Source organism: Leptopilina heterotoma, unplaced genomic scaffold (assembly GCF_015476425.1).
Source record: "Leptopilina heterotoma isolate Lh14 unplaced genomic scaffold, ASM1547642v1 Lhet_92, whole genome shotgun sequence".
NCBI classification, from domain to species: Eukaryota; Metazoa; Arthropoda; class Insecta; order Hymenoptera; family Figitidae; genus Leptopilina; species Leptopilina heterotoma.
The window spans coordinates 342954-370434 of NW_025111199.1; the positions used below are offsets into that span (position 1 = coordinate 342954).

General features: G+C 30.1%; 2 protein-coding genes and 1 long non-coding RNA gene across 5 annotated transcripts in view; 1 reads left to right on the forward strand and 2 right to left on the reverse strand.

The window, feature by feature from the left end:
- Positions 1-27481, forward strand: part of LOC122511974 — a 40542-nt gene that overhangs the window by 5357 nt on the left and 7704 nt on the right. For 2 of the 3 annotated variants that reach the window (XM_043627570.1, XM_043627571.1), the window contains exons 2-9: positions 18115-18138; positions 18527-18550; positions 18642-18662; positions 18910-18933; positions 19077-19120; positions 22601-22814; positions 22954-23010; positions 24620-24654. In XM_043627570.1, coding sequence (XP_043483505.1) covers positions 18115-18138; positions 18527-18550; positions 18642-18662; positions 18910-18933; positions 19077-19120; positions 22601-22814; positions 22954-23010; positions 24620-24654 — 443 coding nt within the window. The remainder of the gene's footprint in view (positions 1-18114; positions 18139-18526; positions 18551-18641; positions 18663-18909; positions 18934-19076; positions 19121-22600; positions 22815-22953; positions 23011-24619; positions 24655-27481) is intronic. The other variant, XM_043627572.1, reaches the window with a different exon arrangement.
- LOC122511975 lies at positions 9938-12675 on the reverse strand. Its single transcript, XM_043627573.1, has 2 exons — positions 12547-12675; positions 9938-12461 (listed from the first exon to the last, which is right to left on the reverse strand). The coding sequence occupies exons 1-2, from the start codon at positions 12673-12675 to the stop codon at positions 11565-11567; spliced, it is 1026 nt and encodes a 341-aa protein (XP_043483508.1). The 3' UTR covers positions 9938-11564.
- Positions 16279-26730, reverse strand: LOC122511976. Its single transcript, XR_006302577.1, has 3 exons — positions 26115-26730; positions 25739-25766; positions 16279-17667 (listed from the first exon to the last, which is right to left on the reverse strand). It is a non-coding gene; the product is annotated as an uncharacterized LOC122511976 (long non-coding RNA).

A 27481-nucleotide genomic window follows, 5' to 3' on the forward strand; every position in this document is an offset into this window, starting at 1 on the left:
TTCTCTCGCTATCTCTTTTGTTTTAGGACAGGCAATAGTTAAAGCACTTTTGTAAATATTTTATTGCGTTAGCTGTTAATTCCTTGTAATATTTTTTAATTTTATACAATTCATTAACTACGCCTTTGCTCGTATGGTTTTTGTCCGCTTGTTTAACAATTTCATGATTACTGGTACTTCGTACAGCACTTATGGAGCTGCTATCATTATCGTCAATCATAATGCAAACTTGAACATGAGATTCATCCAAAATACTGTTGTTGTTTATCAATTAAACAGCGGCTTTTGGCACCATAGCCTTTGCGCTTTCCTCAAAATTTAGCCTGCAATCGTGATCGTCTGGCAAATGACCAAGGTCACACATTTTGTTCAGAGTGATATAAGACTTTTTTGGAAAAAAACCTATGAGAGCGCCAGTACTTGAAAGACTGTTATAACTTCTTCCTGTGCCTCTTGTAAACCAACCCTGATCGAAAGCCGCGGCTATTCGAAATGTGTTTTCTGACGCAACTGTGATTTTATCTTACATAATTCGAAACGCATCAGGAAAAATGAAATTCTTATTTAAGTAGACAGGTCTATTAAAGCATAAAACACAATAACTGATCAATTTTTATTTATTACAAGATCAAAAGCAACATTTACAATAATTTACATAGATAAATACGATTATATAAATACATTCAAAATATGTATTTTAAAGTTCAACGATGGAGGAGTGTAAAGTTAATCAATAAATCTGAGAATAAATTTTGAATCACTTATTAACTATAATATGAAAGTCTTCAAAACTTACGTATTATTTAATACGAAATATTTAAAAAATTATCGAAATTACAATGTACAATTAATTTATAAAAATCAGCCTCAATATTTAATCAGACGATGCAAAATAAAAAAACCTTTCGCAAATTATAAACATACTATATAATAACAGAGTAAAATAAAAGCAAAAATAAAAAATAACTGAGTTTGTAAAAATCAAATTAAAAGACAAATGAAAATACATTACATTAAACTCTAGGTCAATTTTTCTGTAACTTTAAGATTTTGTTTAGAATAAAAAAATACAAAATTCTGAAGATACAAAAAAACGACCGACAACGAAATCGAATGCGTATTTCCTAAAAAGGAACTTTTTAATAAATCATTGCGTAATATAAAAAACTAAAATAAAAAATAATATAAAAAATCTCTTAAATTATGAATATTGTGAAAGATGCATAATTTTTCTTATAAACTGTCACTTATGCATAATGATTACACAGCCCCCAAAAAAAAGTATCCTGCGCGAAAGACCACACTACAGTACCCCTATATATTTTGATGCGCTGAACACGAATCCGAAGTCAGATTTGCTCCATCACATCAGAATTTTTTTCTAACCTCAAAAAACATGTCAGATTATATATGTAATTTATGTAAGTTACAAATTTTTTAAAAAATTGATTAGATTTGTCTCAAACTTGTTTCTTGGGGGTTTTAAGGTCGATGATTACGAATCTTCAGTCAGTTTTTAAAAATTCAAAATGGCGGATCCAATATGTCGGCCAAATTTTTAAAAATTTTTTGGATTTTTACTATACTTGGTATATAGGGGTTTTCGGGGTCGCTGATTACAGATTTGAAGTCAGATTTTAAAAATTCAATATGGCGGATCCAATATGGCGGTCATTTTTTTGAAAATTGATTTATTTTGCTTTAAAATGGGTACTCAGTAATTTTTCGGATCACTGATAACAAATCTTCAATTAGATTTTAAAAAATCAATATGTGCGTTTGAAAATAATGTAATTTTTATTTATGTAAATAAATAAAATTTATTATGGTAACGGACTCGTTTGTCTTTGAATGACCTGTGCAGTGATTTTCTTTTTAAGTTTACTCTTCCTGGAACAATATCCCTTTTTAGCATCCAACAATAGTCAGCCATCATATTTACGTCCAATCTGCCTTGATATCTGCTCTCCATTTCATTAATATCTTGATGAAACCGTTCGCCCTGTTCCTCGCTGTAGTCTCCTAAATTTTTGGGAAAGTAACTTAGATGTGAATGTAGGAAATGGAGCTTTAAACTCATCAAGCATCCCAATTTTTGAAAGTTTTTGATCACACCATTTACTATTAGTTCCAAATTCTCGCTCTTATGGTTGCCAAGAAAGTTTTCAATAACTCCCTTAAAACTAAGCCATGCAGCTTTCTCCTTTTTACTCATTACTGTGATAAATTTTTCTTTTTTTACTAGTTTGCGAATTTGAGGCCCAACAAAAATTCCTTTCTTTAAATTAGCATCAGATATCACTGGAAAATTTTGTTCCAAATACTTGAAACATTTCCCTTCTTTATCTAGAGACTTTACAAACTGTTTTATTACCCCTAGTTTAATATGTAAAGGTGGTGGAATTACCTTTGTGGGTTCAACTAGAGGTTTTTTTATAATATTTTTGGAACATGGTGTAAAAGATGTTCTTTTGGTCCATTATTTGTGTACGTAATGTTTTTTTCGATCTCTATTGTCCTACAAACATAAAAAGCAAGGTGTTTTCGTAAAACCTGCTTGTTGGCCTAACATGATACTTATAATTTTAAAATCTCCACAAATTTGCCAATTGTGTTCTTCACATTTAATTTTCTCCAAAACTAATTTGACAGTTTCATAATCTTCTTTACGTTCAGTGGAATGGGCTACAGAAATTGAAGCAAAAACATTAGTGTTATAAATTAGCACTGCCTTTAGACTTCTTTTAGAAGAGTCAATGAATAACCTCCAATGTTAATCTTCATATACGTTTGGTTTTAATTCATTTATGAGTCCTTCAATGTCAGAACAATATACTAATGAAAGCTCATCGTCTTTTGTAAAATATTTCCGAAATTCCTTTTCTCTGTCACGATAAAAGTAAGCTGTGGTGCCTTTAGATAACAAATTTTTCTGTTTTAAAACTGAAGCTAGATATTCTGCTCTATCTTTGGGTTATTTCAAATCTCTTATGAGGTTGCTAAGCTCTTCTTGCGTAAAGCCTTCTTTAACCTTTTCTTCCTGATAACCATCTGAATATAAATATCATCATCGTCTTCTACAATATTACTAATCTCATCACTTATATCAGAAAGTACATACATTAATGGTGAACTGTCGATTTCCATATTTGCAGAAGAAAGAGTTAAATGACTTAAAATTTCGGGTTTTGTCACAGATACTACACATGCGTAAATTATATGCTTTTTGTTATTTTTATTATAGCCCTTTACATTGGTCATGCAAAAGTAGCAATCTTCTCGATTCAATGGTTTTTTCCACAATGTTGGTTATTTAAAATTCAAGTGTTCATCCTCTTTCGTATCATTCCAACGAGTTAACATTGTGTAGCAGGAACTGCAAATTGTATGTGGAACCCATTTTTCATTCTGATTGACTATCTCAAAATCAAAACAATCTTTGTAAATTTGTTTAATGTTTTTATTAATTAGTTTGCGATTTTTCGGGATATCAAATTGTCCGCATACGTAACAAAATACATCTGCATTGCTGTCACATGTATGTTGTGAGGTTGACACTCCAAAAAGAAGTTTTGAAGCGTTTGAATTTTTTTGTATTGTTTTGATTTTTGAAAGCCATGATATTTAGGAAAATGCCCGCACGCTAGGGATCCTGGTCCGATCGCAGGCGAGTCCACTGTCCTAGGGGTGATAACTCTCATACCTCCCTAGGCCTAAGTATGAGATCTTTCCGACTTTGAAAAGGACATTGTCAACTCGTCGTCGGACACACTACGGTATCATCCTCACACCCTAACGTCCCCCTGCAAGGCAGCGCGCCTTCGCTGGCTTCGTTACTTCGATAGACAGGAAGCAAATCATTCTACACATCCCCTTTCGGGGCAGTTGTCATCACCTACTACATCTATCGAAGCAGCAGGATTAATATTGTGCCAAAGAACAACGGAAATACAATACTGTATTATGTCCTAGCAGGCCTGCGTCCAAGAGAAAAATATTCTGCAATTGTTAAATTGAACTGCATACAGAAATTATGCCTAATTCTCTAGAAATGTTTCTAGATGTCGTCTCGATAAATACATCTTAATTTAGGCATTCAGGTTACCATAAATCTGCATTTCTTGCTGCATAAATGTTTACCAACACACTTTTCGAAACTTTTAAATTCACTGACTCCCAAAATGCTTGCATTTCAAGTCATATTGGACCAGTTGTTAGAAATTTTTAAAGTCTGATTTGAAATTTGTGATCAGCGATCCGAAAAACCACTGAGTACCCATTTAAAACTAAGTACCCATTTAAAAACCGAATCAATTTTTAAAAAAATTTGTATTTTACATAAATTACATGAAATCTGACATGTTTTTTGAGGTTAGAACAAAATCCTGACGTGATGGAGCAAATCTGACTTCGGATTCGTATTCAGCGCATCAAAATACATAGGGGTATGGTACTGTGGACTTTCGCGCAGGGTAGTTTTCTTTTTTTGTGGGGCTGTGTTATTTTTCATTTAATCATCTATATTATTATTACTTACAACATTGGCATTAATCGATCGGAATTATCTATTGTTTTTTGTCGCTCTTCAATAGTCGCATTTTTACAACTTTTTTGTGCTATTTCCTCAACAACTCTTCCGACTTCCTTTTCATGAGATTTGAACGTATTCCTGTTCAAAGGTGGAATATTCAATGATGTTAAAAGTCCATTCAAATAAGTATTGCCCATACCATTAACTTGGGAATAGTATATGACGGGTTCCACGTTAAGTGACCCAGGTCAAAATTTTAAATGTTTGGGATCGGGTTAAAATTTTGCAGAAACAGTGGTCCTATTAGATGCAATTAAAAATACCAAATATTATTAATTTATTTAAACAAATATTAAAACTAGAGGGGGTCAAAGTTTAAATTTTTGGTCTAACATGGAATATTTGAAAAATTTGTAGTTTCTTTAAAACAAAACGAAAATACGTTTTCTATTTTGGGTTTTTCTGCTGTTTTTCAACACTCTCTAATGGTGTAAACAAATGTAGAGAAAAAAAATGGTTGACCTTGAAAAATTAAATTAAAAAATAAAATTTCATTTTTTCATTAAATGGACAGTTTTTATTTTTTAAAAAAAATTTTTATCATAAAGGTGAGGTTTTTTTCTAAAAAAAATGTATAGGTCAAAACGTGGGACAAGAACTTTTAACTGGTCAAAATAAACATTTACTTCTGCAATCCACCGCCCCTGCTCGTTGTTGGGCTATATATTGTTTATAACAATTGAAATAAATTATTTTATGCTTTATTAATTATCTGGTGGTCATATTGGATGAATTTAAATTGATTTAGATCATGTGCATCAACGAAATAAGAAAATAAACCTCCTTTTTTTAAAAAGTGTATTAATTTGTTAACTTTGATTTAAAAAAAAATTATAAATAATTAAAATCTCCAGCTTTGATTTAATGACTCCAGATTTTTTTCGTAGTAACTACATGCTATTTTGTATGAGAAAATGATAAAAGAATTTGTTTGTTTGTTGAATTATTGGAAAGAGATTTTGACACTTTTCTGCATGCATTTTTTGCAGATTTTTTTGTATTATATTTTCTAAATAAAATAATTATAAATTATGCTTAATTTTCAAGTAAGTTGTTATGGATATTTTTGTAAAAATGTCGTACCTAATCTGGTATTCGAGTTTTGCACTGATACGTGGGTAGAATTTTCAACAGTCAATCCTTCGTTGACAACTTCATTATGAGTTTCAGTATTAGATAGAATTTCGCTGTAAAAGAATTTATAAATAATTTTAGTCATTATCTGTTTAATAAGGAGAGTATTATAATAATTAAAATATTATAATATTTTAATTAAAATTTGTTTAAATAGCTTTAGTAAAGATATATCCTTACTCAGCGCTTGCGTTTTCAATAAAGTTTATTAAATAATAATGTCGAAACTAAACAGTTTCATTTCTGGAATATTGAGCTCGTAGATTTTTCCACCGCCTCTTCAATGCGGGACCGGAAGATCTTAACAATTGAAAATAATTTTAAGAACTAAATTTTTTACAAACTTTATTTCAAAAGAAGAAAATATTGTTCTTTGAAAATTATACTAAATAGATAAGTATTACTTTGCCAGGGAATAAATTAGCAATTTCTTTCCAAATTCTTTCTCTTTCTTCTGGTGTTTCATTATACCTTTCGGAACGATCAAATCATTTTGGCCGCTTGCTAACTTTATTAATTAATCTGACTTCTTCGAACCATTCTCTTTTACTTTTGGTTAATGAAGTTAAAACAATTATAAGATACGATTTATGTGTATATATTATTAAAATCATATTAACTTGAAATTAAATTACTATATATACAAACTGAAACTGACGAGCCCATCTTCGCCTATCACAAGGCAATAAGTTTCCTCGTCTATGTTTATGAATCACTTTGCATTTTGCACTTTACACTCATCATGGGACTTCACCCTTAAAAACCATTCAACATTAGGTTAGAAAACAAACAATCTTAGGTTAAAAGTCCAAAGGAAAGCATACTTTAATACACTTCTCTGCTAAAAGAACCTCAAATAAAACTTTCCTTTTAATAAAACGTCAATGGATATGTAATAATTTAAAAAAAGTGAAGTTTGAAAAAATCTGAGTTAAGCCGTTTTCGAAATTGACGATTTAAATGATTTTTTATTTTCTGGATAAAGTTTTCTATTCTGTTTTCTATTTTCATGTTAATACTAAATTTTCCCTCGAAATTAATAAAACAGCAAACAATATTTCTTCTCCATAATTGTTCTTCCTCTTTTACAACTGGAAGGTATGTAGAACCTTCATCTGCGTTTATAAACTAGAAAAATTTGCAAGCAATAGACATTTGCTTACATTTTTTGCGTCCAAACCTAAAAAGTTGGGTTTTTTATGATTATATTTTGGGATAGTTACGGAAATTCATTTTATTTGAATATAGGAGCTGGGGCAATTTCACAGTTTGGAATTTAGGAAAATATGAGCTTAATCCTACAAGTTTTCGTTAACCGAAGTCGGATCCATTTTTCTATAGCTTTACGGCGCTTGAGGAGGGGTGTGACTACGAACCTTCAAGGCGACGGCTTTCCTCGTCTCGGGAATTCATTTCACACCTTTTGCGATTTAGAAAAACAAATCCGAACCTTTATTTCTACACGGCTTCGACCATACTGTTAAACTCGATGTAGTTGACAGGTGAGGTTGGTAAGCTGCGGCCCACTTCGCTTGGACAACAGGCCCGCGACGGAAACTCCATAGTACCAATATCCGCCGCGGCGCTAATAGTCCCTGCCTACCGTCTTGCGTTTCCAAATTCTCTAGGAGGGCGTGCCCCAGGTGACTTGTGCACGTCTCCTACATCCTGAAGACGATGCCAGTTGAGCCTCAGTTCCTGACCTTTGATCTCAAGAGAGGGTGACACACCATGTTAACAATGTGTGCACCCCTCTCATGTAAACGGGCCCTTAGAAATGGTGTGATGGTCCCTTTATCGATTAGCGACCATCTTCCGTCAATACCAACTTCACTTCGCTCGATTCCAACCTGTCGCCTGCTATTGTTGATTTGTTTTGACACCTCCTAGATCTCGTCGTTGTTCTCCAGGAGACTAACAAGTAAAACTACCCAAGTGTTAGATGCCGAATTTATTGAAACTTTTCATACGTCAAGAGGGATAAAAAATAAGATATACGTGTTTTTTTATATCGGCGGTAACTGACTTTAAAGGGTAGAAACTACCCTTTTAATTTTAAGGGATGAAAATTTAATAGTTATCTTAAAATTGCTTAAATTCGATGGAAACTGGTTACTCGGGGGTTTTTGGGGTCGCTGATTACGAATTCGATGTCAGTTTTTCAAAATTCAAAATGGCGGTTCCAAAATGGCGAACGAGATTTCTAAAAATTGCTTAAATTCGCTGAAAACTGGTCACTCGGGGGTTTTTGGGGTCGCTGATTACAAATTCGATGTCAGTTTTCAAAATTAAAAATGTCGGATCCATTATGGTGGACGAGATTACTAAAAATTGCAGGATTCGCCGGAAACTGAAAACTCGAGAGTTTCCATCAAATTTAAGCAATTTTAAGATAACTATTGATTTTACATCCCTTAACGCCCAAATGGACAAAATTTTGGCATGAAGTTTGAGGACTTATTTCGGTACTTAAAAATCCATAGAAAAATTCACGAATCATCATTTCTTATGTTTTCATATGCGCTCTATCGAATGGAATTAAAAAAAAAGTCAAAAATTTATAAACAAAAAAGTTATTAATGTTTTTTATAAAAAAAGTCCGACTTTTTTCCAATTTTTGTTTAATTTTCAATTTTTTCTACTATGAAATAGCGGAAAAATAATTCCAAATGTAACAAATAACGTGATATAGATATATAACCTAGAAGATAGGACTAAAGAGAAAATTAAAAATTAAAATGGCGGCTTAAAAATGGAGTTTGAAGTTCAAATTTTTTTCAAACTTTGATTCGAAAGTACGCAATTGTTAAAAGTGTTTAGATTAGCATGAAATTTGTTACTCGGGGGTTTTAGGGGTCGCTGATCACGAATCTGAAGTCCGATTTTAAAAATTCAAAATGGCGGATCCAATATGGCGGACAATTTTTTTAAAAACTTATTAAATTTGCTTGAAACTTGTTATTCAGGGGTTTTTGGGGTCGCTGATTATGAATCTGAAATCCAATTTTAAAAATTCAAAATGGCGGATCGAATATAGCCGCCAAATTTTCATAAACTGATTAGATTAGCTTGAAATTTGTTACTCGGGGGTTTTAGGGGTCGCTGATCACGAATCTGGAGTCCAATTTTCAAAATTCGAAATAGCGGATCCAATATGGCGGACAATTTTTCTAAAAAATCATAAGATTCGCTTGAAACTTGTTACTCGAAGGTTTTTGGAGTCGCTGATTATGATTATAATGTCCAATTTTTTAAATTAATCATGGCCGCTCCAATATGACAGACAAATTTTCAGTTGAAATTCGATAATCACGTTCTTTAGACATTAAAATACTTAAAATATTTATAATGTTTTCCAACTTTCACCACGTGGAGGTAAACGTGAACTGAAAAGTCTTTTTTTTATTTTTAAAATAAATTATGTCTTTTTTTAAAATATATTTTTTTAGAATTAATATATTGATAAGTAAAATTAATCGAATTAAAACTGTGAATAATGATTTTTTAAAGGTTTTACAAGAGCTGCAAGCTGGAGATAAAAAAATTGTTTTTTTCAATTTGACCTTGAAATAAGTAATGATTAATATAAAACATATACATTTCCATTTTTTGACCTTTTAATTCAAAAATTATAATAACAAATAAAAAGAAGAAAAATACATAAAAAATGAAAAAACAAAAATAACCAAAAATAAAAAAGTAAAAAAATATAAAATTTAAAAATAAAAAGAAAGACTTTCCAGATCACGTTTACCTCCACGTGGTGAAAGTTGGAAAACATTAAAAATATTTTAAGTATTTTAATGGCTAAAGAACGTGATTATCGAATTTCAACTGAAAATTCGTCTGTCATATAGGAGCGGCCATGTTCAATTTTAAAAATTAGACATTACATTCGTAATCAGCGACACCAAAAACCCTCTAGTAACAAGTTTCAAGCGAATCTAATGATTTTTTAGAAAAATTGTCCGCCATATTGGATCCACCATTTCGAATTTTGAAAATTGGACTCCAGATTCGTGATCAGCGACCCCTAAAACCCCCGAGTAACAAATTTCAAGCTAATCTAATCTAATCAAAATTTTGTTCATTTGGGCGTTAAAGGGTTAAAATTAAAAGGGTAGTTTCTACCCTTTAAAGTCAGTTACCGCAGATATAAAAAAACACGTATATCTTATTTTTATCTCTCTGGACGTATGAAAAGTTTCAATAAATTCGGCGTCTGACACTTGGGTAGTTTTACTTGTAAGATGAATGCCCAGTTTCCATGGTCCACTCCATTGTCGTTACAAATACTGTGCTGTGTTTTATTTGTAATTTTTTGTTATTAACAAAATACAAAAAAATGAATTATTACAGGAAACAAATTGATGAATATAAACAAAACTCATCTCAATTTTTATCGTCGATAATAACAAGTCAACGAAGTTATGAAAATAAATTATAAAGTTAATTATAATTCTCGTCGTTGATAGAAAATTGGAGCCTGGTGGAAGCCATATTTATTGGAAATTTACTACGTTTGTGGAAACAGTCTCGGCAAGATTCTTGGTTTTATTTGCAGCAACGTGATTATATTGAAAACCACGTTACATACTTAAAGACTCGAAACTTGTTTCTGTTTTGTCAACAGCAGCAGGTATAAGTCCTCTTATTGTTAGTTCTGTTAAAAGGTATAATAAGGAAGAAAAATTCAGTCAGAGAAGCAGGCGCAATGCGCCTTCATCATAGGGTTTCGTGGCCTAAAATGTTGTCTTAATACATAAGACATAATACTTAATACATAAGACTTAAAACTTAAGAATTAAGACATAAGACTTAATACATAAGACTTAAAACTTAAGAATTAAGACATAAGACTTAATACATAAGACTTAAAACTTAAGACTTAAGAACTTCTTATACCAAAGTCTCGCTATAAGACTTAATACATAAGACTTAAAACATAAGACGTAAGAACTACGGACGGACACCGAAGTCTCGCCCTAAGGGTTTTAGCCCTTGGCTGCGAAACCCTAAAAAGAAGACTGACGTTCCTTTTCCACATGCTTTTAGTGCCTATAACAAATTCATGGGTGGTGTCGATATTCATGACGAATACTGCAGCAGAATAATGCCTATCATGACGAGGTCAAAAAATGGACATGGGTAATTTTTATTCGACTCATCCAGTCCGCAATTTTAAATGCTGTAATATTGTGGAATGATACAAATAAGGGCAAACAAAAAAGCAGCATTAAAAACTTTGCTATATCCATTTCCAAGGAGTATTTAAAACTTAAATTTAAAGCACCCCCATTCGAAAAAAAGGATTTATAAAAGTATTAATTAAATACAGCTTGTAAAATCAGAACAAGAAAAGTTTGTACGAGTTGATCTCAATACTTCTGTGATAAATGCTTTAAAAACTCAAACCAGTAAACCAAAATTAACAAAAAACAAAGCATAATATGTACGAAGTATATAAAATAATTTAATAAAAAAGTTTAAAAAAATTAAAAATACAAAAAAATTCGAAAAATAAAACACACAAAATTTTTTTTAAATATTTCAAAAAACACAAAAAATTTTTTAAAATATTTCAAAATACCTCCCCGTGGTGAGAATCGGGCAACATCAATTAGAAATAGGTGGCTGAAGACGGTATTCTAAAATAATTTAAATACTTTAAAGATCAAGAATAAATAGTGGTATCCGACCATTTTCCCGAAAACAATTTCCCGAACAGCAAAATTCCCGAATAGCCCTAGTTCCCGAATGACATATTTTCCCGAAGGCGAATTTCCCGAAGGTGAATTTCCCGAAGAGTATTGTTCACGCACCAGAAGACTTAAAATTTTTATAATGCAATGATGCACGCGGCTGCTCGTAAGTAATCCATAATTCGATGTTCATCTTTGTAAACTTGGAAGGTTCCGGCTATTGACTGTAGGCGAATTTTGAGAGTAATCCATTTCTTTTCCGGCTTATTTTTCACAGTCCTTCCCATAGATAATTCGAAGAGCATACTTTCCGTATCGGCCTGTTCTTTTTGAAATTCATGCAAGAGGGAATAGAGATCAGGAAGATATTTTCCTATTACCAGGCGGAACCGATTATGCCAACCTTCACTGGTGTTGTTTGTGCGATGAGAACCATTGATTGTTGCTTCATACTGATTCCAAATTGATATTGGATATCGAGGTAATATAGCTCTTCTTCTTCCTCGTCCCGGTTTTCCAAGAACATAATTTAATTCAAAATAGTCAAAAATGGGTGACAGTGCTTCAGGAATGGATTCTTTCAACAGAGAAAATGCAAATTTCACATCGTCGGGGGGTACATACGCTAAAGCCAGCATCATATGTGTGTACATTTTTACGTTTCTATTAGTAGCATCATTGTATTCCCTTTGTAGTCCTTCAAATTGGATTTGCCTGCAGACGGATTGACCCAAATGATAAAAACATGCTGAAATATGTACGTCGGGAAAAACATTTGAACTTGAATTTAATATTGCAAGCTCAAAGTCCGTTATAATTTTCCGAGGTTTACAATTTTCAATCCTATAATCATCAGCTGCTGAACGCACAGCTTCCAAAACGGCAGTATATTGCACCGATGATTTTGATGTTAATAAAGCATATATAAACGGGAAAGCCACATCAGCATGTGCATCATTGTCTCCGGGATTAGGATTAAGGTTTTTTGAGGTTCCAAGAATCGTGAATATTTGCGTAAATATTGTGGGTGACGTCTGTAGAAAAAATTAATAAAATAATGTAAAATAACAATGATAAAATATAATTATGTATTTAATTTTTTTTATTTAATGTTTTTACCTTAAAGGTACCATCCAGAAACCAGATGTCACTTCTAGCCAAAAATTCAAGATTTCGTCTCGTTCCAAAAACTAACACTCTGTCTTCAGTATTTCCTCCATTTCTTGAGTCATATATTCTTTCCGGCATTTGACTTAACACTTCTTGACGAACATTTGGTAATTGAGTGCGTAAAATTTGAGCAGCAGGGATTTCGGGGTTTTCTTCAGCTTTCCTTTTTAACCTAACATTTTATTTATTTAATTATTTAAAAATTTTATTTATTATTTTGATTTTATTTATTTATTATTTTAATTTTATTTATTTATTATTTTAATTTTATTTATTACCCTGTAGTGAGCACTTCTGCCTCACATGCCTCCCAATCTGGTACATCTGCATGATCGTCTACATTTGGACGCTTTGTAACAATAACCTTTTCTCCTATTTCTGTTTCCAACGTAATTGCTCTCACCTTGCACTCTCCCTTTCTTAATTTCTTGCAATCCCAGTAAACCTTTCCTTTAAGCGATCTCGACTTCAAAAATATAAATCCATCAAGAATTAATTTTGTTCCCAGATTTATTGGTTCGTTGGCTTCATCGAATGCATTCATTTTTATATTTACAAACACACAAAACAGTTGAGATAAATAAAAGAATTAAAAAACACTAAAATTTATTAACTAATTAAATTACCGAAAGAGTGGAGATAAATAAAAGATTTAAAAAACACTAAAATTTTGACTTGACAGTTTCAATAAATAATTGACTTCGATACTTGTCGTCACTTGTCGTTGCTATGCAATAATAAACAAAAGCGCATACACAAATTGACAATATTTATATTGTTCGGAAATTCGGGTTTCAGGCGATTAGGAAAATTCGCTTTCGTGAAAATCGATTCGATTGAATCCGCCATTTTGAATTTTGAAATTCAGATATCAAATTCGTAAACAGCGACCTCAAAAACCCCCGAGTAAGCATTTTCAAAAAAATTCGCTTTCTTTCAAAATTCTCGGTCGACATGTTGAATCCGCCATTTTGAATTTTGAATTTCGGATATCAAATTCGTAATCAGCGATCCTAAAAACCCCAGAGCACAGTGGGCCAGGATCTTCAAATTTTGGCCAAAAATACAATTTTTCAACTTTCAAATATGCAAAAAAGAATTTATCCACAGTATTTTATAGTAAATAAGGAATTTATTGCATGAAGGATTTGTTAAATAATAAAAAATTCTGTCTTCTAGAACTATTTAAAGTTTAACATTTAAGATAAAATAAGGAAATGTTTTTAATTAAAATACTTAATATATCTAGAAATAAATAATTTATTTTTGTATAAGTACTTATTTTTTCTCATCAACAGATATATTGAAGTAAAAAGCCTATAGTTACTTTAAAAAAATAAAATTTATTAAAATGTAGCTCCATTGAAGTTAACAAATAGTGGATTTTTCAATAGAGTGCGGACTTTCAGTTAGTAGAGCTCCTCCGAGCCGCATAATATTTGGAAAAACAAGTTATGGAACGATTACTTAGCATATCTACTTTGACGCCAATATGTGCCATTTTGCGCCTTTTCATATTTTTTCAACATAACAAAAATATTGCAATAAACATATAAATATATGCAATATCTATAAAGACACTTTTCAAAATTAATGAATTATAATAAACAGTGATATTTAACGGTTTTTTGTGTCGCTGATTACGAATCTGATGTCAGATTTCAAATATTCAAAATGGCGGATCTAATATGGCGGACATAAAAATTTTAAAATCAATCAATTTGTATTAAACATAGGTATCTATGGGTTTTTTGGGTCTCTGATTACGAATCTGATGTCAGATTTCAAAAAATCAAAATGGCGGTCATAAAATTTTTTAAATTAATCAATTTTAATGAAACATAGGTATGTAGAGGTTTTTCGGGTTGCTGATTGCGAATCTGTTGTCAGATTTTAAAAATGTAAAACTGAGCACTGTGTTTCTGAAATCACATTTAGATATAAAATAAAGTGATTACCTGATCCATTGAAATAAAAGCAGATTCTCCAATAGGACTACATGCGCACCTGATATACCCACGCGAAAAACTATATACCTAGAAGTAAACACCAGGTGTAAAAAAACCAAAAAAACTAAAAAAAATTTTAAAATCTAAAAAAATACAAAATGGGATCTTTACCTGTAACCTCCTCGTGGTAGATCCTGGAAACTACAGCTTACGTTTTATTTTTGTAGGCTAATCACAAGAAATTTTTTTTATTTTCTGAATTTTATAGACACTAGTTTTGTAATCAGCAAACTTAAAAACTCCCAAGCAACAAATTGTAGGCGAATCTCATTCAATCTAAAATCCACTTGAATTCTTATAAAAGATTCGTAATCAGCGACCTAAAAAACCCGTAGATACAGAGTTTCATAAAAATCGATTAATTTTAAAAATTGTATGTCCGCCATTTTGGATCCGCTATTTTAAATTTTTGAAATCTGACATCAGATTCGTAATCAACGACCCAAAAAACCCATAGATACCTATGTTTAATTCAAATTTATTGACTTTAAAATTTTATTTCCGCCATATTGGATCCGCCATTTTGAATTTTTGAAATCTGACTTCAGATTCGTAATCAGCGACCCCAAAAACTGTAGGTAGCATACTTGATATTTGTAAATATCTTGGCTTTTTTTAAATGATGATTTTTAGCTAAAAATCGACGATCCTGGCCCACTGTGCCGAGTAAGCATTTTCAGAAAAATCCGCAGACTTTTAAAATTTTCGGTCGCCATGGTGAATCCGCCATTTTTAATTTCTGACATCAAATTCGTAATCAGCGATCTCAAAAACCCCCAGGAAGCATTTTCAGATAAATCCACCAACTTTTAAATTTTTCGATCGCCATGTTGAATTCGCCATTTTGAATTTTTAATTTCTGACATCAAATTCGTAATCAGCGACCCTAATAACCCCCGAATAAGTAATTTTAACTTAATTGGACAAACTTTAGAAACTCAACACATTTAAATTACTTTATTATGGTTTTTTGAAATCTTTGACTCCATTTAAAAAAATAAAAATTTTGGAGGAAAGAGGAGACATTTCTTCATTGAAGTTTAACTATCAAGTGGTGGATGGCAAAAATAATTTATATTTTAATTTATTTAAATTACCTATATCATACGTGACATGTAATATATTTACGTACGACAGGTACGACGCACCTGACATCCCAGTAAGAAGTAAGGAATTGAGAAAAACTGAACATTTTTAACTTTTTACAGAAAATGTTAAGTTATCAATTTTTTTGAATTCCGTTTGTGTCCAATTTCTATGTATTCCTTCTTGAGGCAAAGATTTCTTGAAAGTGAATTCCAATTAATTCCGTTTTAATATTTCTTTAAATTTTGAATTTTTGTGAATTCCGAAATACTGTGTGATACTCAATAAGTTCAATTCCTGGCTATTCCGTTTTAATATTTTTTAATTTTATAATTCCTCTGAAGTTTGCAACATTTTAAGATAAGTGCTTCTAAAATTCGGTAGTCATAGTACAGTTTAAATAGCTGAGCGAACAAGCTGTTTGTCTCCGACAATGAAACTTGAGGGTTCAATTCTTCGAACCGACTAATTTTTTTCCCGCTTAAAATATTAAAACGGTATTCAAAAGAATAAACTTAGTTTCTTTTTGGCTTCTCCAAATGAAAATGAAAAAAATTGGTCAGAAACGAAATTCAAAAGAATTAAAAATTTCGAATTCTTATTAATTTCTTACTTCTTACTGGGATGTGACATTCATGTTCTTTTTTAAATAGAAATAATAAGAATTCGAAATTGAAAAAAGTGCTTCCTTAAGTTTCTTAAAAATTCATGTTCTTTTTTAAATAGGAAATTATCTCATTTTTAAATGAAATAAATTTAAATTAAAGAAAAATTCCAATGATTTTTATATTTATCAGTTTGTAAGTCAAAGTCAAACTTAGAAAGTAATATTTTATATTTATGCCAATTTTTCTATTTTCGCAAAAAGTTAAAATCTGATGGCCGAGACAGAACATTTTTAGAACGTTTTAAAGATGTATTTTGTCAAAGTCCAAAAGACGTCTTCAAAAAACATCCTTAGGACGTCTTCTGAACAAGTGTGCCCACGGGGATGTAGTTTTCCAAGGTATACGAAGAGAATTGTTTCCCTTGTCAGCGTCAGGTTAGAGCAAGGTTTGTACGATCTACCCTACAGTTGGAGTAGTCCTTTTAAAATTGTTGTTCCATATTTGCTACCTTGTAGTACAAATTTCTAAGTTTAATAAATAAACATTCGTCAGCAAGTGAAGGTTTAAAACCAATTTATCCATTAAACGTCTAACTATGACTCCATACTTTATGTTTTTTCAGAGGTTTGATGGGTAAATTTGTTCTTAACCTTTACTTGCTGACGAATGTTTATTTATTAATTTTTTTGACTCCCTGAAGAGGAAATTGGTTAGATTTCAAAATTGATTAAAAATTTTAACTAATACAAAACAAGAATTCAAATACTAAAATATCCAAGTATATTTGACATCTTACATGTTTCAAGCATCTTTTACAGTAACACTTAGCAACTGGTAGACACATACACATACTCTGCATGGATCGGGCCATGCAACGCAAAATTCAAAAACTAATTTATTACGAATATGAAAAAACACCTCTTTGTAATGTCCAGGAATTTTAAGGGCATTTACAAACTTTTGTATAAATATTTTTTGTGAGAAATTTTTTTTTTGTTTTCAAGAAAATAAACATTGAAAAATTAATGTTTAAATAAATTAATGAACAAAAAGAATGTTTGATTTTCCAATAAAATTGATGGTATATCGTGGTGGTGAGACTTTGTGGCTTGCGATCGTCGAGGTTAAGCAGACCTACTAACTCTGCGTTAGTACTTGGTGATCGCGCTTCGATTCTCCCTATAGTCCGGTGTTTACACACATTATGTGCATTGTCGAATATATTACGGTACACACCATTAGAACTCGACTGTCGATAAATCGGTTGTACTTAGGAGAGGTTTTCTACAGTTTCCCTCTTCTTTGTCGAGAAAACCCATTAGATGGGTGATCCAGGAAAATGCAAGTACTCCTAATTTTCAGGCATTCTGTAGGCGCAAAAATTAGTACCTATTAAGTTTGATAGAGAAAATTTGTAAGAGAAAATTATGAAATTTAAAAACACTTTTATAGCCAAGTATGTAAAGCTGAAGGTAGGTGTATAAACCAAATAAAAAAATATAATTATTTTCCAAAAAAATATTAAAAGTTAATAATTTCCCTACAATTTTTATATTAAACAATTTTTTCTAAAGATTATAGATTTCGAAAGAAAAATTGTCAAAAAAGTTTAAATAACAATATCTTGCAAAATAATTAAAATGTTGTAAAACTATTTTCAAAATTTATAAATGACCCCTAAAACAACAAAATGTCAAAGTATAAAGCAAATCTGAGATTCAAGGTTTTCTCTACTCACAGAACGCCCTACTACAACTTTTATTCGTTTAAAATAATGTTCATAAATCTTGAGTAGTTATATTTACTTGTTTCAGAGAAATTACCAAATTTCAGCTTGGGTATGTTATAAAATATTTATTTATTTGACACTCATTTATTACACGACGTGCGCATACAAGGGAGTGTAAGTTTTAGGATTTTGGGCTTGTTTCACGAAACTCAATTAAAAGTAAATCAATTATTAAAACCAGTTTAACGGCTCATGTTTGATTGAGGATTAAATCCTTGTTTAACTTTTAATCGGTATTGGTGAAAGTGTCCCTTAATCGCTTTTAAGTATGTGACTGGATATGACGTACCCAGATAAATACACGTCGAATTGTTTTTTTCTATAAATATAACAGAAGTTCTGATGATGAACAGAATAAATTATTATATATGCAAATTATTTACTAAAAAGATAGTAAACAATATTTATAAAATGTTATTAATCCTTTTTTGTTACAGATGAACTGGAAAACTTGGGAATTGGTATGATTCATTCTAACAATTGTCTCAGTTATTCACAATTTTTAAAGATTTATCAATAACTAATTAATTTAAATTCTTTAAAATGTTTCAGAATTTCAAGAATCAGATTTTGGTATAATGAGTTATCACTGTTAAACTTAAAAAATTCCCCATCAGGCACTAAGATATGAGATATCTTTAGGATACTCATGTTTGTTAGATGAACGTTTTAAACGCGTCTTCTTATTGTAAAATAGTTTCAGAACACAAACATTAAACAAATATAGTTTTCCTAAGGAGATCGTAACCACTCCTTATAGAAATCGCATATTCCAGAGTCCACTGTGGATTTAATAACCATATATGTTTCTTTGTTGCAGATAAATTAAAAGAATTCTTTCCTGGTATGTTAATTATTTTAATACAACTGACTCAAAACTTTAACGGATTTCAATTAAATTTAATAATAATTTTGTCTATAGAAATTTAATTAATCAAAACAATTAATACAACAGGAATATATTCATTGTTTTTTTAACTTTTGTAGATTCTGAAGAGTCAAGAAATGAAGGCACTTTAACCTCTTTGCAGGTTTCTATTTTCAATAGTGATGTATAATAATAGTCTAATTGGTCTGTAAAAAAGTGTTAATTAATTGTCAAAATCGATACTTGACTTTTGACTGGTGATTCATTTAGTATGAGATTGTAGAATGAATGTATCACAGTGGTTTTGAAACATTTCAAATACTTTTGACACATGCCCCTTCTAATTTTTGCATAAAATTTTTTCAAACCACCTACAAAATTGATTTTAATTTAAATTAAAATCGCGTACTGAGCCGATTTTTTTAAAACTTCCTTTAGGAGTTATGGAGGGGGAAGAAAAATAGAAAAATTTATTTTTTCGGAAAGTATTTAACCAATTTGAATTGAATTAAAATATGCTATAAATATAGACAAGACAATTTTAAAAAAAATTAATTTTGAAATTTTCAAAAAAAAATTTTTTAAAAGATTAAATCTATCGACAAAAGTTGATGAGTATCAAAATTTCTATATTCAAATTTGCGAATGCCTGTAAGATATTGCATATTAAATTTTATATCCAACAAAGTAGCGGAATATAGAAATTCTATATGTGACCTGGAATGTTAAAAGGGACCTTACGTCCAAAATCAAGTTTTCGAGAAAAACGTTCTTAAAGTTAACAAACCGATATTCATACTTCTGCATATTAAAATGGCTTGAAATTCGTTACTCGGGGGTTTTTGGGGTCGCTAATTACGAATCTGCTATCAGAATTCCAAAATTCAAAATGGCGGATCCAATATTGCGCCAAAAAAAATGTAAGAAGCAAATAGATTCGCTTGAAACAGTTTGCAAACTTATCAGATTTACTTGGTACATGTTGCTAGGAGGTTTTTGGGGTCGCTGATTACGAATCTAGCATCAAATTTTCAAAGTTTAAAATGGCGGATCCAATATGGCCAACAAAAATTTAAAAATTATCTAAATTTGCCTGAAATTCATTACGTAGGGGTTTTTGGGGTTGCTGATTACGAATCTGACATCAGATTTTCAAAATTCAAAATGGCGGATATAATAGGTAGGACAAAATTTAAAAATTAATCGGATTTATTTGTAACTTTTTACTGAAATTTTTAATAATTTTCAATTTTTATCAATATTAAATTGTCAAAAGAATTAACAAAACCCCTTCAAATAAAAATTTAAAAATAAAAAATTTGTCAAAATTAATTCCAGTGATCGTCAATTTGACGAAAAATTGACTATCACTATCGTTATTCTTTTGTTAATTCCTGCAATCAATTTGACGAAAAATTAGCGATCACTGTCGTTATTCTTTTTTTATTATGATATAATAAGGTTAGTTTTTCTACTGTTCGCTTCGTTATAAAACCATTTTGAATCAGCGACCCCAAAAACCCCTAAGAAATGAATTTCAGGCAAATTCAAATAATTTTAAAATTTTTATCCGCCATATTGGATCGGCCATTTTGAGTTTTGAAAATCTGATGTCAGATTCGTAATCAGCGACCTTAAAAACCCTTGAGTAACAAGTTTCAAGCAAATCTGATCACTTTTTATACATTTCTTTTGTGCTGATGTTTTTCTACGTTTTTTTAGCCAATTGCGTCCATCTTTGAAGCGCAATTGTAAAAAAACTAATAAAGCTAGAGGTGTGGGCTTTATTGCGTTGAAAAGAGCAGATCGTTTTCTATAAGAATTACTAAAAAACAGAAAATAGATTTTTTTGACCTAAGGTCCCTTTTAACATTCCAGGTCACATATAGCAATTCTATATGCAATTTTTCTAAGAAAGATGTTGTAAAAGAAAGTACACTTTGGAAACTTCTGTAAATAATTATAATCTTCTATGATTATGTGTGACAGTAAAATGGCACTTTAAACCGGACCTATCCTAACTTGTTCGTGTTGAAAAACTGAAAAAAGTAGTATGTTTGAAATTTCTCAAACACCCCCAAAATTTAATTTTAGGGACAAAAAACCGTTTTTTGTGTTTTTATGTAGAGAATTATACGTAACTTCCGTAATTTTCAACCCATTTTCAAAATTGTTTTTTTGTTTGAAAGGGGAAAAGCACACCTTTTCAACCGTGTATTGCTGGTTTAGTCAAAATAAAAATTGACAAAACCGCGGTTGAAAATATTTGCGATTTAACGATTTTCTTTACATTTTTTCAACTTTAACGAGCTTTTTAGAATAATGTTCGAATTTACATATTTTTTTTATGATAATTTTTTAAAAGTATACTTAATTCTGCGTAAAATGAGAATTTTTTTAAAAAAATTTAATACAAATTGAGAAAGATACGTGAATTTTAAGATTTTAACATTTTTTCGCTAAAGTTACAAATATTTCAATTTTGTTGTGGAATTTACATCAGGGCACTTTAAATTTTGTATTTACTAAATTTAATTGATTAACTAAAATGGCATGCATGTCAAACTTGTTTTTGATAGATTTAAATAAAGACAGAGTCCGTATATAGAGGGGGTCTGGTTAAATTTTAACTTTTATATATTTATATTGTTTAAGTGTGTTAATGTTTTTCAAACATTATTTAGGATTCAAATCTATTCTATGTTATCAAAATTAATAAAATTGTTTAGTATTGCGAAAGAAGCATATGAAAAGTTCGACAATAAAAAATAATTAAAAAATGTGGTAGAAGTTCAAATTTATATTTTACGAAATTTTAAGGTATTCTTATATAAATTGTCAAATAATTATCTGTTATTCTTTATTTAAAGATTATAAAATAGATTTTAATCCTAAATAATGTTTGAAAAACATTGACACACTTAAACAATATAAATTATAGAAAAGTTAAAATTTAACCGGACCCCCTCTAAATACGGACTCTGTCTTTATTTAAATCTATCAAAAACAAGTTTGACATGCATGCCGTTTTAGTTAATCATTTAAATTTAGTGAATACAAAATTTAAAGTGCCCTGATGTAAATTCCACAACAAAATTGAAATATTTGTAACTTTAGCGAAAAAATGTTAAAATCTTAAAATTCACGTATCTTTCTCAATTTGTATTAAATTTTTTTAAAAAAATTCTCATTTTACGCAGAATTAAGTATACTTTTAAAAAATCATCATGAAAAAAATCTGTAAATTCGAATATTATTCTAAAAAGCTCGTTAAAGTTGAAAAAATGTAATGAAAATCGTTAAATCGCAAATATTTTCAACCGCGGTTTTGTCAATTTTTATTTTGACTAAACGAGCAATACACGGTTGAAAAGGTGTGCTTTTCCCCTTTCAAACAAAAGAACAATTTTGAAAATCGGTTAAAAATTACGGAAGTTACGTACAATTCTCTACATAAAAACACAAAAAATGGTTTTTTGCCCCTAAAATTAAATTTTTGGGGTGTTTGGGAAATTTATCACACATCATTGTTTATAGTTTTACTAGACCTACAACTTGTACTAGGTCTCTATAAAAGTGCAGGCAACTTTTTTTATTTTGTCACACAGTGTTATAATTGCTTGTTTAATGTCTTGATTTGTAGGTTAAACTATTAAAAAAATGGGATATTAATGTAAATATCAATGATTTAAGTCACATCACAAACAAATATTTTAATAGTTCATCAAAAATGATAAGAAAATTAATGACACTAATCTTAGGTGAAAATATGTTACAAAATATGACAATAAGAAAAAAATTACGTTTTGATAAAAGGTATAATTCTATACCTGAGAATGTTCAAAATTTCGTTTTAGGTAAGTTTTTCGCATGAAGAAATCATATAGGGGGTTGTTCACAAACTACGACTCATGCTGTGTATGACGATTTGTAAAAAATATTTTATTTTGTATGTAAACCATGTGACCATTGACAATTTGACATTTGCAAATGTAGTGTCGGAATTATGCAAATACATACGTCTGAAAAATAGAGGAATGAAATCTTTGAAAGGTATGCTACAGGGACGTCTTGAAGACGTCCCTTTTTGTTCACGGACTTTCGGGGACAATGATCGTAATGTTTTGGAGTAATCAAAAAGACAACTAAAAAAGGACTTAAATTATCTTAAATAAATATTTCTTTTACAATATAACTGACAGATCTGTCAACCCCTCCCTGATAATGACCCTGCTAATTCCTGCTACATGAGATACATTTAGATATATGAGTACACTTTTCCCCCTACAATATTTTTCAAACAGAAATTTTATTATTGAAGTTATCAGGTGTTAAAGTTTTGGGTCATTTTATTTTTATTTTATTATTACTTTCAAACAAATAAAGATAAATAATGGAATTTTTTTTAATTAAAGCTAAAAGTCTATATTAAAGATGAAATAAAGTGATTGCTAAAAAATAAAAATTTTTAATTCTTATTAACAATTCTCTTAAACAATTGCAAATTGAAATATGTTCTGGATGTTTTTAAAAGATTAAATTACCATGTATTGATGTGCAAAACTCCAATGATTAATTACAAAAAAGAAAAATCAATAACCTCCAATATTATAGAAATTGTTTAGATTTTTCTGCCAAAATGCAGGCGGAAATTGACTCTTAATCTTAAAAATCCGCTTGAAAGCGTGAAGTTTCTAACAAAACAAATAGACGGATCAATACATGGTAATTTAATCTTTTAAAAACATTGAGAACATTCTTCATTTTGCAATTGTTTTAAAGAATTGTTAATAACAATTATAAATTTTCATTTTTTAGCAATCGCTTTATTTCATCTTTAAAGTATAAACTTTAAGCTTTAATTTTAAAAAAATTTACTTAATTATCTTTATTTGTTTCAAAGTAATAATAAAATGAAAATAATATGACCCAAAACTTCAACACCTGATAACTTCAATAATAAAATTTTTGATTGAAAAATATTGTAGAGTAAAAAAGTGTACTCATACATCTACCAAAAATCATAAATAACTTGAAAATTGAAGACAAAAGTTTTTAAAGTGTCCGGTTTTACTTATTTTTGCCTTGTTATAAATAAATATTTAGGGAATTCCAAGTGGTTTTTTAAAGTTTGTCTTTCTTTTTTTTCTTTCTCTATATTTCTCTATATTTCCAATCTTTAAACAATTATAAAAAATTGCATTGAATATTAATATTGATAATAACATAAGAACCTCCAATTATGAGCCTTACGAAAAACCCTTGACCAAAAGTGGCGCTACCTCTCCGTCTATAAATACTTTACTTGTTACTAAGCATGAGGATTGATGATTTAACAGTAAAAGAACAAACTAAGCAGGTAATTCTAAAATTGTTATACTTCTCTTGTTCTGTGTAACATATTACTAATGTATTTCCCAATAAGGATAACGACACTATTTTCTTTAAATTATAGAAAGCCTACTTTGATTACATCATTTTTAGAAATTTTTAGATCACTTTTCATTAGACCTAAAAAAGTTTTTATTTATCATAAACCTTCATATGAAAATCAAGAAACCATGAACATAAGAAACAAAATTTTATTGAAATATTTTATGAAATCTCAATTCATTGAAAATAAGTACAAATAATGAATTCAAATTTTCAATATATTTTACAGCTTCAGCTAACAACGTTCCTTTAACTCCATTGCAGGTTTCTGTTTTTAATATTTTTAGAATATAATTGTGTTATCTTCATTATGATTGCGTTGTGAATGTCTTACCTAAGAGAAGAGGGACGCATGCATATTCCACAACTGACAGACAACGAAAAAATCATTTAACAGAATTGACATTTAACATAATTGCTACACAACATAATTGTCATCGAATCAAATTGACATTTAACACAATTGTAATGCAACAGAATTGACATTTAACACAATTGTCATGCAACAATTATGTTACGTGTCAATTTAGTTGAATGACAATTGTATTAAATGTCAATTCTGTTGCAAGAAAATTCTGTTAAATGTCAATTATGTTGAATGACAATTCTGCTAAATCTTAATTCTGTTACATGTCAATTCTGTTGATTTTCAATTCTGTTGCATGTCAATTATGTTAAATATTTTTCTGTTAAATGACTTTTTTTTATGTTTGTCAGTTGTGCAATATTAATGCGTCCCTCTACTTTTAGGTAAGACATTAGCAGAAACATGATCCCAGAAAGTACGTAATCGTGCATTAATCTTGCTGCAAGCATCTCGTGCAAGTTTTGCGAGATTACTGCTACCTTGAAAAGTCACACCTGTGGTAAGCTTCTCATGTAAAAAAATATTGAATTATTTAATTAAACCCCTTGATGCAAGAACCAGACGCAGTCCATTCAATTTCAATGGTCTATGCAAAAAGACTATATGGGTGATTCTCCAAAAACCGGTCACTTTTAAGTTAATAAAAAATTTTTTTTAATGTTTAAAAATTGAACTTTCTTTTATTAATTACTATTCATTGGTATTTAAATAAACTATATTTGAAGTAGGTACGCTACAAAACTATTTGAAGTTTAAAAATATTAAAATTATTTAAACACCAGGATCATATTTTGAATTTTTTCACGTCGCTCTTTTTCGACATTTGCTTTTTTCTGTTTGTTTAATTATTCTTTTATGTTAGACAATCCATATCAACTATATTTATTTTAAATGACATTTATTAATAAACATTAGTTTTCGTGTAATTAGTACTTTTCGCGTAATTGAAATGAGGTGTGAAAAGTAAACAGGAAAACTAACCTTATCAGAGGCGTATCATCCAGGGGCACTGAAATTCATATTTCTTCTATGAAGGAGTTTTCACCGTAAGCCTTAAATATAAGCCTCCGCGAGCATAAACGGATATGCCTCCATGAGGATATACTTGCGTCTGCGCAAAGTGTTTGCCTGCAGCTGTGTTGTGAAAGAGTTTGCCTTGACCACGTATTCGCGCAGGCGCAAATATATGCTCCTGGAGGTATATCCGTTTATGCGCGCAGAGGCTTATATTTAAGGCTTACGGTGTAAACTCCTTCTATATAGGTATTATTAATTGAATTAAATGATTTATTTTTATCATTTTTAAAATTATATTTAAAAATATATGAAAAGATTAGAAAAATTTCAACTTTATTACCTATTTTAAAAAAAGTTTTAGGCACGGACACACTTTTTACTTGTTTCGCACCTACCACGTGCAAATGTTTTGACACGACAAAGGGCTCCACGACAATGGAAATTTGTACGAAATCCATTAATACATATTTTAAACAAAAGTAAATAAAAAAATGGCTAGGTATACACTTTTGTCCTACCAAACTGTAAGTTTTCATCCGTTTTTTATTGATATCTATATTGAAATATTAAAGTTATGACAGCGCACGACAAAGGAATGAATAAAAATACGCAGTGTTTTTCTAGTGTTTTTTTTTTAATATGAAAAATATAATTTATTTTCCAATTTCTCTTGGAGATTTGAAAAGTGACATGTTTTTTCTTTAATTTCCAATTGATTTTTATATAAAAAGTGCACGTCTTATAGTTTATTTATACACGTTTATCCTTTGTCGTGCTAGCATGGAGATTTTTAAAGACACTTATATTTTAATAATTATCAATAACTATATTGATGTATTAAAAAATTTCATCGATAAAAATTGAAGCTTTTGAGTTAATCTTTCATAATATTTATTGAATAATTAAAGATAGTTCTTTTTTTATAAGTAATAGTACTTTAAAGTTTGGTACTCAGAGGTAAGGACATATTGAATTGCTGTTTTCCAGCTGTTAAATGTTGTTTTCCACTAAATTTGTGTTAAAAAATTATCGTTTTTTATAAAGGGTATAATAAGTGATGTTTAAATAATATGTTTGTCCAATGTTAATATTTAAATGTTAAGTTGTTTAGAAGATATAATTCAAAGACATGAAATTGCCCACTTTCAGGAGAATCACCCATATACAGGAAGAGTATCAAGAGGAGTTGAATAGGTGCAAGAGATGGGAACAGCGTGAAATAAGTTGCACCAGAGATGAATTTGGACTCTGCGCATACAAACTGTCTGCTACATCAGCTAATATACATGTTGTTAGTATGCGCAGAACCCAAATTCATCTCTGGCACAACTCACTCCACGCCATCTTTGTTCCCGCTTGCAGCCCCACTGCTCTCTATACATTTGGCACGAAGTTTGCTCTCCTGTATGCAGTCTTCTTGCGTCTGTGTCTAGTTTTTGCATCAAGGGGTTTAATTATCAAAGGTTTTATTTTATTGGGACATCAAAAAAATTTTAATAAAATTTTAATTCTCTTGTTGTAATATTACATTTTTTCCAATAAGAGTTTGAAAAAATATGCTTTTTTACCAATTGTGCAATAGAAAGTTCCCTAAAATAATATAAGTATTTGCTTACATGGCAAGCTTGCAACCATAAAAATACAAAATGTTTCATATTCAGACATTTATTATTACTTTGAAAAAATTAGACATCTTACCTGTTTCGT

Bases quoted from the DNA above. Each gene is read 5' to 3' on its own strand.
- LOC122511975 (XM_043627573.1), bottom strand. From the start codon at position 12,675: ATGCCGGAAAGAATATATGACTCAAGAAATGGAGGAAATACTGAAGAC. The intron at 12,462-12,546 runs GTAAAAACATTA...TTTTTTCTACAG, and splicing joins TTCTGGATGGTACCTTTAAG to ACGTCACCCACAATATTTAC.